The sequence below is a fragment of the Chiloscyllium punctatum genome, chromosome 15 (genome assembly GCF_047496795.1).
Source record: "Chiloscyllium punctatum isolate Juve2018m chromosome 15, sChiPun1.3, whole genome shotgun sequence".
NCBI lineage: Eukaryota > Metazoa > Chordata > Chondrichthyes > Orectolobiformes > Hemiscylliidae > Chiloscyllium > Chiloscyllium punctatum.
Genome location: NC_092753.1, coordinates 84,469,381 through 84,481,593, shown reverse-complemented (window position 1 = coordinate 84,481,593; position 12,213 = coordinate 84,469,381). Strand labels below are relative to the sequence as shown.

Here is a 12,213-nt window from a genome sequence, read left to right as displayed (position 1 = left end):
TGAGGTTGAAAAGGTAGGGTCTTCATTGTAACCTCAGCTGGTACAAGAACTGAACCTGTGTTGTTGGCATCACTCTGCATCGCAAACCAACCCTCTGAGCGAACCAAACCCTATCCACATCTGTATAACTACCCTTCTCATAAACTAGCACATGTACACACACTCTCAAACAGTAACCAATGAGTTAAAGAAAATCCTGCAGACTTAAAAATCACACAACACCAGGTTATAGTCCAACAGGTTTATTTGAAGGCACTAGCTTTCGGAGCTAATGCCTCCAAATAAACCTGCTGGACTATAGCCTGGTGTTGTGTGATTTTTAACTTTGCCCACCCCAGTCCAACACTGGCACCTCCAAATCATCCTGCAGAGTGTAATGCTCAAAATTACGCTTAAACAGCGCTTAATCTCAGAAGAGTATTGTTAACAGATCATCCCAAATGTTGATCTGTAGATGAAGACACTTTGGAGCAAAGGTATCTTCCTAGATCAGTTGTGGCTGGCTTAATTTTTTTTAAATCTGGAGGCAATGAGGTAGATTCAAAAAATATTTGTTAAGCTCTCAATATAAATAATGAAGAGGCCTTCCAATGGATGCCTGGATCTGACACTACGATGAGAGGATATTCAGAGAAAGTGAGGGAAGGCACAGGCTCTTGCTGCCCAGGCTCCCTGGGCTGCCTGTGTTCAAGTTTCATCAGCTTTATTTCACCCACAAACTGAGTCATTCAATCCTCTGAAAGCATTTCAGATTAGATGTTTCTGTTCAAATACCAGGTCTCTTGTAAGTCTTTAGCGATGCAAAAGTGTCCTTTTCAAAGTTCAAGATACGTGTATATGGCCCCAGTCAACAATAGTGGGAGTTAATATTTGGATCACATGACCCATAATACAGGGGACACCATTTTTGAATAAGGAGCAGTTGATTTAGAACTGCAATCTGAGGTATCTCCTGACTCACAAGACAACAAGTCTTTTCAGAACCCTCTGTGATCCTTTGTCATGTGCATCTATCATCAGCTCAGTTTCCAATCAAATATAAAATTGTGCAAACCTGTTTTTTGCTGGCTTGTGAGAGAGGCCTGAGTTGATGCTAGCAGTGGAATCTTCAGCCTCCATTGCAGCATTGTGTGGCCTGGTCCAGGTCCTCCACATGATGGTGCAGCTTGGGTAGTCTAAGAGTCTTCTCCATTGTGATGTTTCTTTGCACTATACAGAAAGTCCTCACTTAAAGTGAGGGCCATGTCCCTGAATCACCAGTGCAGGCCTGATGGGGCGAATGGCCTCCTTCTGCACCATAACAATTCTGTGATTCTGACATTCACAACTTGAAGTGAAACAGCTTAAAGTGAAGCATTGATTCACTTAGGGTTTAATATTAAAACAGGACTTGGGTTCTGGAGTGCTTTGCCTGGCTGGGAAAAGATGTTAAAATATTACAGACTGTGTTGGGTGAAATGCAGTACATTAAATGGCTAACTTTCAACATTAGTAAATTAATTAAATGCTGAAGCATTTAAAATATAAAAGAAACCCATAGCTTCTTTCTTAAAGTACATTATGTATTGGACCATCTGAGAATGGACTCTGTGAAGCCATTGTCTGGGCTCTGCAACAGAAGTCTTTGTTCATTAACCTTTTCGGATCTGCTTGGGTCACCACTCAAAGGGGCATTTTTTCTTGAGTGGCTGTGAGGCATTGGCCATCCTACCCCTTCTCCTGGCCAGTGGGGTATCAGTTGTCAATGGGAGGCTTTTTCTTCCTTCTCTCTCTGTCTCTCTCTCTCTCTCTTTTTCTCTCTCTCTCTTTCTCTCTCCCTCTCCTTCTCTCTCTCTCTCTCTCTCTCTCTGTCTAGTGGAGAGGCATGGGGAGACTAGGAGTTGGGGCTGACAAGGCTTGACGCTGGAGTGGGGGAGGTACTGGGTGCAAAAGGTGATGGCTGCATTGGTCTACTGGCTATGGACCACAGTCATCCACAGGGAGACCTCACAGTTCTGACCCCTGCACCACTGGGGACACCTTGCCCAGTGTTGATGGGGTGAAGAGTGGCTCCGGTATGTTTGAGTGGGTCCTAAGGGCAGTAATGGGGTGAGGGGAAGAGAGAAATGCAGTTTCAGAATGGAGGGGGTGGGTACTGCTGGGTGGTAGTTCTGGTGGGTAGTCCATGGTATGGCAGGTGGGGGCTCCCTAATGGGTACGGGGAGAGGCTGTGTGCACAAGAGTCTGTGCCAAAAGGGACGCTGTTAAGTATGCATTCTCCTGTGCCAGGCATCACAGGATTGTTTTCGTGCCCAAGGAAGCCATTCAGCCCACAGTGCCTGAGCCAAACGTCAGGTACTCTCTCCTTGCACCTGTTTCACTTACAGTTTGAGGTTATTTGTTGTAACCTACACTGTTTTTGTTTACCACTGCTCTCTGGCACTGTGTTGACAGTGTGCCCATCTCCCTGAGTTCTGCCAGAATTGCTGACCAGTGGGTTTTTCCTGCCCAATGTGACCAGTGTCTGTCTGCCCTGCATTTGTCCAGTTTCGCCTCTTACTGGAGCTTGTCTGCCCCACATCCTTCCAGTTTCTCCCAGCTCAAGATTGTCTCTTGTGGCTTCTGGTGTTTGCCACTTCCTGTTTCTGCTCTAGTGTTGGAGCATGGCTACTGCCCATCTTCATTGCATAGTTCCACGGTCCTGTAAAAGTGTCACTTGCATTTCCCCGAGAACAGGTTTACTGCTGCCATTATGTTGTAAATGTGCTGGAGCTGGTCAAGGTTAGCACAAGTTTATTGAGCAATAGCCAGTTTATATAGAGAAGGGAGAATATCTTGGAATAAGAAATTCTACACACCTGATCTGATGTTCTTGCCAGAGATATCCTCAGCTCTCTTATTGATAACAGCTGCATTATTGTGAACTGCCCTCATTAGCAGATACAACTGTCCACCATCATCACAGAGAAAGCTCCAGATGTCTCTAATATCCCAAACAACGTCCAGCATTACCTGGGAAAGAAACAATCTTGGGTGCTCAGTGTCCTTTCTGTTGTTTCTCTGCAGCACCTAAACTCAACTTGGCAAGAGGATGCCTTTGGGTATATCCTCTCACAAAGCTGCCATGTAAATTAGTGATTTGGAGGTGTCAGTGTTGGACTGGGGTGGACAAAATTAAAGATCACACAACACCAGGTTATGGTCCAACAGGTTTATTTGGAAGCACTAGCTTTCAAAGCGCTGCTTTTTCATCAGGTGGTTGTGGAGCAGAATTGTAAGACACAGAATTTGTAGCAACAGGATTGCAGTGTCAGGAAATGTAAAATTAAACAAATTCAGCTTGTCTTTCATCTTTTAGAATGATCATGTTAGTTTTGATTCTTTAATATGTAAATCCCAGAACTTTGTTAAAGTTACATTCTCAAAATAGTTTTTAATAATAGGTGTCATCTTAGCTCAGATAATGCATTCAAGGTGGGAAGTTAAAGTCAGTCTGTATCCCAATGTTAGGTCAGACTGATTCTATTGCTAAAGTTAAAAATCACACAATACCAGGTTATAGTCCAACAGGTTTAATTGGAAGTACACTAGCTTTCGGAGACCGCTTCTTCATTAGGTGATTGTGGAGGGTTCGATCACCTGATGAAGGAGCGTCGCTCCGAAAGCTAGTGTACTTCCAATTAAACCTGTTGGACTATAACCTGGTATTGTGTGATTTTTAACTTTGTACACCCCAGTCCAACACCGGCATCTCCAAATCATGCCTATTTCTAAAGTGGGAGTTACAGAATCTTACATGGGTTTATGCAGTTTTATTTTGCTCAAATAAAATGTAACTCCCATTTAGAAATAGAATCAGTCTGACTTAACATTGGGACACAGATTTACTTTAACTTCCCACCTTGAATGCATTATCTGAGCTGAGATGACACCTATTGTTAAGAGCTACCTTGAGAATGTAACTTTAACAAAGTTCTGGGATTTACATATGAAGGAACTGAAAGTAATGTGATCTTTCTAAAAGATGAAAGACTTAAGCTGAATTTGTTTAATATTACATTTCCTGACACTGCAGTCCTATTGCTATAAATTCAGTGTGTTATGGTCTTGCTCCACAACTACCTGATGAAGGACGAAAGCTAGTGCTTCCAAATAAACTTGTTGGACCTGGTGTTGTGTGACTTTTAACTATGTAAATGACAAATGAGAATTGCGCAAGGACATGGAGGTGTTGGACCGAATGGTCTGTTTCCATGCTTTATATCTCTATGACTATGACTCTATGACTCCCTAAAACCTTACCATTTAAGCGTATAAGTCTTCCCCTGATTTGACCACCTACAATAACTGTCACAAGAAACACTTCTTTAAACTTAGGATGAAATCCACCAAAAACTTTGAGACTTGTAGACTCACAGTTACATAACTTGCTCCATAACACGTCCCTTCTATTCCCTAAGTTACAGCTGCTTCTACAGTTAGTTGCATTGTTCAAAATGCAGACTGATGCAAAATACACATTCAATTCATCTGCCATCTCCTTATTTTGCATTATTAACTCTCCAGATTCACTTCAAAAGGACCAACATTAACTTTGTTAATGATTTCCCTTTTAAAATATCTAGAAACTCTGACTACTTGTTTGATGCTTCTAGCTGGCATTTTCTTGCACTGTAACTTTTGTTCCTTACTAACCTTTTAGGTATTTCTTTATTATTATTTATATTTTATCTTCTGATCTACCATCTATCTTTGAATAATGATATGCTTTTCTTAAGCATATTATCTTTAATTTTTTTCATTCACCACATATGGTGTGTCCTCTGCTTGGAATATTTCTTTCTCTTTGAAATGTATCTATTCTGTGTATCCTGAAATGTTCCCTTAATGTCTGCTTCTATACTTCTATTTATCTATGCCTTAACTTAACTTGCTAGCATATTTTAACTAATGCTGCTCTCATGCCCTCATTTATGACATTGCCCTCATTTAAGTTTAAAATATTAGGCTTGGCTCCACTCTCTCACTGTTAAACTGAATGTAAAATTCAAACAAGTATGATCACTGTGTCATAACGGCATCTTCAGTATTTGGTCATTAATTACCCTATTTCATTCAACAATGCCAGATCTAGTATAGTTTGAAATCTGGTCAGCTCCAGAATATGCTGTTTGAAGAAATTTGCCATAAAACATTGTATGAATTCTTCATCCAGGCTGCTTTTGTCCATAGCTGAGTGGTAATGTATAGTAATCCAGAACTCCAGGCCAATTCTCTGGGACCTGGATTCAAATCCCACCATGGCAGATGCTAAAATTTGAATACAATAAAAATCTGGAGCTAACTCTGGCCTAATAGTGACCATGTAGCCATTATTAATTGTCACAAAAACTATCTGGTTCACTCATGCCCTCCAAGGAAGAAAATCTGCTGTCCTTACCTGTCTGGTCTACACTTGACTCCAGACTGACAGTAACCTGAACAATTAGGGAATGGTAATAACTGCTGACATTGCCCATGACAGCCACGTCCTGTGATCAAATTGAAAACAAATTGTGTCCTTGTTGATTATTTCCCACCATCGCTCCAACACCTGACTACCTTCATTCCTCTGACTTGTCTTTTCTTAACTAGTAAGTGTTGATAACAGCTCCTGCTGTGGTTTTTCAGCACCAACTCTCGACTCTGATCTCCAGCATCTGCAGTCCTCACTTTCTCATCCTTGATAACAACTCCAAAAGAACGGATTTAAATACTCATCTGACCATACTGACCCAGTCAGCTGCTTCCTGGTCCACTGTCTCAGTTTGAATCCTGACATCACCTCAGTAGGTCTGCCTCTGGATTCAGTGAAGGCTCTGTTCTCACTCTCGTTCCCGTTCCTGCTCTGATTAAGCTCAATCTTTGCCCCTCACACTTTTATCGGGAAGCCCCAACGCCACCATTTACTCCCAGATTTGTTCTACCCTCGCTGCTGCTCCAATTGGCTTCACCTTGAGTTGATTGCAGGGCATTTTTCCCAGATGGCTTCATCATGGCGCTAATTTCAGGACACTCTTCACAGCCTCAGTGGCCAGGCTGAGCAGAGAAACGAATTTCCTCAAAGTTTCTACTCATGATCATTATGTGGTGACCTGGAAGGATACAATTTAGTCGAACATCCAGGCAGTGTTTAACCTGTCCATTTAGACAAGATGATTACTGGTGGATAGCCTGTTCTGCAGAGACAGTACTGCAGTAATTTGAGATCGACATTCTTGTGAATGAAAAGCAACAGGCATTATTAAATAAAACAGTATACAGAGAACAGAAAAAGACAACAACTTACCTGGAGCCGAGACACCCAGGATCCAGTCATGTGATTTGTTGTGGCTATGAACTAGCTCCTTTTGCACATGCTCAGCAGCCATAATTTTCTTTACTGGTACCATTAAGAAAAGCCAAAAGTAATCTGAAGAGTGAAATAAAAGAGTTCTAAACAGAGAACTGAATGTCTCAGTTTATTGACAATTGGTCAAGTCCCTTATTAGCAGGCTGCACACATTGTGGCAAAATGATGTAGAACATGATTTTTTGAAGTAGTCTTTGAGGGCTGACACTTTGCCTTCTTTCTGTTTCCAGACGGAACGCCGAAAGTGATTTCGTTTTTCAGTGAGAAGGTGGTGAGTCCCAATGAGCCCATCTCGCTGATGTGCAGCGTGAAAGGCAATCCACCACCAACCATCACCTGGACCCTGGATGACGACTCAATTGCACGAGATGGGAGCCACCACTTCAGCCAGTACAGAACCACTGAGGGCAACATGGTCAGCCATCTCAACATCACTAACACTCAGGTCCGGGATGGAGGAGTCTATCGATGTGTGGCCAACAACTCTGCCGGAGTCGCCATGTATCAGGCTCGAATAAACGTAAGAGGTGCTTGTCAAATTAGCTCCTCAGAACACATAGTTCATTTCATTAGGATTGTAAAATCCATGCATTCTTAAGTTCTGCTTTTGAATTTTGAATGGTCCTTTTCTTGTTGTTTATTTTGCAGATAAATGCCTTTCTCGCTGTTTCCATTCTTTCTTTATTCTCCTTCCTACCCTCTCCTGGCTATCCTGACTTCTTTTATTCTCAGACTTGCACAGAAATGGTTTTCCATCACCATGTGAGTCATGCTTCTCATAAGCCCTATTCATGTGACACCAAAGTGTGCCAAATAATCCGTCCGGTATTTATTCCCAAGGATCCTCTGGATGCCTGTCTCCTCATCTGTCCCCATTGTTCTTTTATTTCTCTAGCTGAGCTGTTTTCAGTCAAGCCAAGTCAACTTCTGTTGATGCGTTGGACCATCCTGAAGTAACAACAGTAATGCACGTCGAGCTCTTGACTTTACTTGACTCGTCAAGCCAAATAATTCCATGTGGGCAACTCATTAGTCGTATGTGAATCAACGCCATTTTCTCAAATCGCCTACTGTTCTTTTTTCATCATTATTGGTTTTTGAATCAGATTAATTTCCATTATCGCACCATGGCACCACTCCTATGTTGTAACCTGTGAGTAATTTGCATCAGAGTTATCAGAGAGACAATGAAGGCAGCGGCGTAGGGAATTTCCAACCCTGTTCATGTAAATGGGGCCTGTATCATACCATAGAGCTGCCATTCCTCAGCTTCCTGGGCAGGAGTTTAAAGGCGAAGTTCATCTTGAACTTCTGTCATAAGAATGATCCTTTGCAAAAAAAACCAAAATCACGTTAAGTTTGATTAGATTCCATATAGTGTGGAAACAGGCCCTTCAGCCCAACAAGTCCACACCAATCCTCCGAAGAGTAACCCACCCAAACCCATTTCCATCTGATTAATGCACCTGATGCTATGGGCAATTTAGCATGGCCAATCCACTTGACCTGCTCATCTTTGGACTGTGGGAGGAGACACAGGGAGAACATGCAAACTGCACACAGTCAGTTGCCCAAGGCTGGAATTGAATCTGGGTCCCTGACACTGTGAGGCTGCCTGAGATCAGGGACAGAAATTAAATAGTTGTGAATTGAATACATTTTGGTTTCACCATGCTTGGTACTTGTCATACCAATTGGCTGCCAACATCACTGCCATTAAAGGAACTTGGTTGAGTGGTGTATTGATATAACAATGAGTCATGCCTTTAAAGGTGATAAAGGGATGTTTTGACTCCATCATTGCATATCGGTTTATCATGGCCAATGTCACATTGTCTTTTTGGGAGGGAGAGAGAGAAACAAGCACTTTCCAGCTCTGCTCTAACACAGCCCACAAGTCACAGAATGACATTGACAAGTAATTAGAGTCTTTCAGGTTTGCTGCTCCTCTTTATTTGGCAGTGGTGCAGCCAATGGCCAACCCTGCTGCCTGTCTCTATTACATATCCTCAATGATATAAATACCTTGACCTTCAAGAAATCAAGTGCATAACATGTCTGGAAAAAGGGGCTGGAGCAATATGACACTAAATTGATGAAGCTAATTTTTAATTATTATAAATGGTGAGGGACTAGATACATAGAACCCCTCCTGTGTGGAAACAGGCCATTTGGCCCAACAAGTCAACACTGACTGTCTGAAGAACATCCCACCCAGACTTACCCTCCCATTATAGCCCTGACTTTACCATGGTTAATCCAACATCCCTGGACACTATAGCATTAGGGACAATTCATCTAAGCCATTTATCTTTGGGAGGAAACTCCACTGATGCAGGGAGAACGTGCAAACTCTGCACAGATAGTCACCTGAAGCTGGAATTGAACCTGGGTCCCTGGCACTCGGAGCCAGCAGCGCTAACCAGTGAGCCAGCAGCGCTAATTACTGAGCCACCTGCCACCATGCTGTTTTCTTTAAGCACTGATGAGTTGTGACTTCAAATAGAGAAGTCTATCAGCCAAATTAAGCATGAAAGGGAAAGTGGATGCCTGGACAACTGAAAATCACAATGTAAAAATATATTTAGCTAGGAGCTAGAATGTAAGATCTGAATTTAAAAGGTGACAATCATATGAATAAAACATTTCTAGGTAGGGAGCCTTCTATTGTAAGTGGGCCCACAGATATGAACATAGTTTCACAACAAAACTGAGAAACTTACCTTTAACGTGTTTGGGAAAGTTTGGCTTGTCACACATTCTCTGAAGTTTATATCATAATTGAATCAGCCTAAGCTATCAGATGTTTAATGTTTTTTGCAGTTTTATTCTGTTAAAAAAGTCTCTCCCTTTTACAGTTTCCATTGTTCCTATTTTGTTTTTGTTTTTTTGATTTTCTCTGATAGGACCTGCCAGTATACGATCAATGAAAAATATCACTGCCATAGCCGGTCGTGATACATACATTCATTGCCGGGTGATTGGCTACCCATACTATTCGATCAAGTGGTACAAGAATTCCAAGCTCCTGCCCTTTAACCATCGCCAAGTGGCATACGGGAATAATGGGACCTTGAAGCTCTCTGATGTACAGAAGGATGTGGATGAGGGAGAGTACATCTGCACTGTGCTTGTCCAACCTCAGCTGACTACCAGTCAGAGTGTGTATGTAGCCGTCAAAGGTAAGGACAGGCTTGTCTTCAGCAAAAACACCATATGATAAAAGATCAGCATTTGATGGTGGCTTGGTCACATAAGTCATTGGGCTGTGAAATTAGCAAGGCAAATGGGACTAGAGAAGATGTGGGGCATGTTTATCTGCCTGGCGAGAAAGTCAACTTTGATGTTGTCTGGAGAGTTGGTGGAGCTTGACAGAAAATGAAAGGGGAAAGCTTTGGGAAAATGGTAGCCACTGGAAGGCACGTTGAAACAGTTTACATCCACTAATACAGCATTCTGAACCTTCCAACACAAAATGGAAAGCGTACTACCCTGTTCTTCTCTTTACATTGTGTGGAAAAATATGTATAAGCCTCTTATGAAAGCAGGTTAGGGACAAGATAAGGTGTACTCCTCATACCAGGTAATAATTGCACTTGGACAATGTCTGGACTGCAGATACTGGAGATCAGAATCAAGAGTGTGGGCTGGAAAAGCACAGCAGGTCAAGCTGCATCCGAGGAGCAGGAGAATCAACATTTTGAGCATAAGCCCTTCATCAGGAATGTACCCAAAACATCGATTCTGCTGCTCCTCGGATGCTGCCTGACCTACTGTGCTTTTCCAGCACCACACTCTCAACTATAATTGCACTTGTCTCACCTTGGGTTTTTTTTATTCATTCATGGGATGTGGACATCACTGGCTAGGCCAACTTTTATTGCCATCTCTAATTGCCAAAAGGGCAGCTAAGTGTCAATCATATTGTTGTGGTCTAGAGTTACATGTAGGCCAGACCAAGTAATAACAGCAGCTACCTTCCTTCAGTGAAGGTTAATGAACCAGATGGAATTTTCTCCAACAATCAATAATGGTTTCATGGTCATCATTAGAATTCTAATTCTAGACTTTTATTGAATTTGAATTCGAATTCCACTATCTGCCATGGCAGGATTTGAACCCAGGTCCCAGAACATTATCTGGCTCTGTGAATTAATATTCTAGCATTAAGGCCATCACCTCCCCTCAACATCCTTTCCACATTATAACATTTTAGGACAGTTCATTGGCATTAACTTTAGTGAGCCTTTCTTATTGATCAATCCTGTTAACCTGCGTTTCTTTCTCCCAACTCTTCTTATGGCCAGTGCTTTTTTGAATTGCACACCCCCTCATCCTTCTTACCTCCAGATCTGCTGTTCTGTATGTTCCTCCTCTTTCCTGCATCTTCCTTAACACACAGCTTTCTATGCTCCGTAATCCTTTCCACAACTGACAACTGCAGAGTTTCCTCATGTCTGTCAACCTTTCTTTCCTCCAGCCTTCATCAGGTGGTTCAATTAGCATTTTGCTGTCAACTGCTCAGTCCTTGTGGATTTACCTCAGATCGCATTCCTCCAGTCTTGATGGCTTTCTGCACAAATAGGTTTGCTCTCCTCACCTTGGGTTCCTAATGAAAAATAAATATGTTCTTTTGGCGCTCAATACTGAGCTGTCATCAAAAAAATGTCTTTCACTCTCTGTGAGATTCTCTGATATGTTATCTGAGTGTGTCATTAACTCTCTCTGTTGGAGCTCTGCAAGAAGCAAGTTCTGCAATTTTCATAGTTCTTGGAACTGAGCCCAGTAATCCTCTTACCTGCTCAACTCAGCAAATTTCAAAGTATTGCACTCGTATAATGAATTGAGTGAGAGCAGAAATAAGCATGATAATTTCAAAGTCAGCCTGATCACCTGAGAGAAAATTGTCTTCATTAAAAGAAAATGTTGACTTGTTTTGACCTGGGCTGTAAAGCAGTCTAGATCCAAATGCAATAAGGCCTGGATAATATAAGACCAGGGCTGAAAAGTGACAAATAACACTAATGCCAACAAATGACCATTTTCAGTAAGAGATAATCTAGCCATCATCCCTTGACATTCAGGTGCCATCACTGAAACCCCCATTACCAACATTCTAAGGGTTACCATTGACCAGAAACTTAACTGGACTTGCTATATAAATACAGTGGCTACAAGAGCTGGTCAGAGTTTAGGAATACTGGGGCGAGTAACTCCCTTCCTGACTCCTCAAAACCTGTCCACCATCTACAAGGCACAAGTCAGGAATGTGTTGGAATACTCCCCACTTGTCTGGATGAGTGCAACTCCAACACTCAAGAAGCTTGACATCATCCAGAACAAAGTAGCTTGCTAGATTAGCATCACTTCCACAAAGATTACGGTCACTGCACCACCAACACACAATAGCAGAAGTACATATTAACTGCAAGATGCAGTGAAGACAGGACCATCTAAACACATGAGCTCATCCATCTAGATGGACAAGAGCAGAAGATGCTTGGGACACCACTTCCACCTGCAAGTTTCCTTCAAGGCACTCACCATCTTGACTTGGAAATATATTATCTTCATTGTTACTGGTCTAAAATCCTGCAAACATCTCCCTAATGATATTGTAAGTCAACCTACAGCATATAGACTGCGGCAGATCAGTAAGGCAGCTAACCATCACTTTGTCAAAGGCAACTAGGGATGGGCAATAAATGCTGATCGGCTATTGAGACCCATGTTCCATGTCCCATTAGTGAATTAAAAAAAAACAAATTAGAAGAACAAAAAAATATTTTTAGAATCCCTACAGTGTGGAAGCAGGCTAATTGTCCCATTGGGTCCACACCAAC

At 42.1% G+C, this 12,213-nt stretch overlaps 1 protein-coding gene across 2 annotated transcripts in view; it reads left to right on the top strand.

Moving 5' to 3' along the window:
• The window catches only part of LOC140486476 (cell adhesion molecule DSCAM), a 693,577-nt gene that overhangs the window by 422,825 nt on the left and 258,539 nt on the right, over window positions 1–12,213 (top strand). The window contains exons 7-8 of one of the 2 annotated variants that reach the window (XM_072585695.1): window positions 6,601–6,897; window positions 9,277–9,552. In XM_072585695.1, coding sequence (XP_072441796.1) covers window positions 6,601–6,897; window positions 9,277–9,552 — 573 coding nt within the window. The remainder of the gene's footprint in view (window positions 1–6,600; window positions 6,898–9,276; window positions 9,553–12,213) is intronic. The other variant, XM_072585696.1, reaches the window with a different exon arrangement.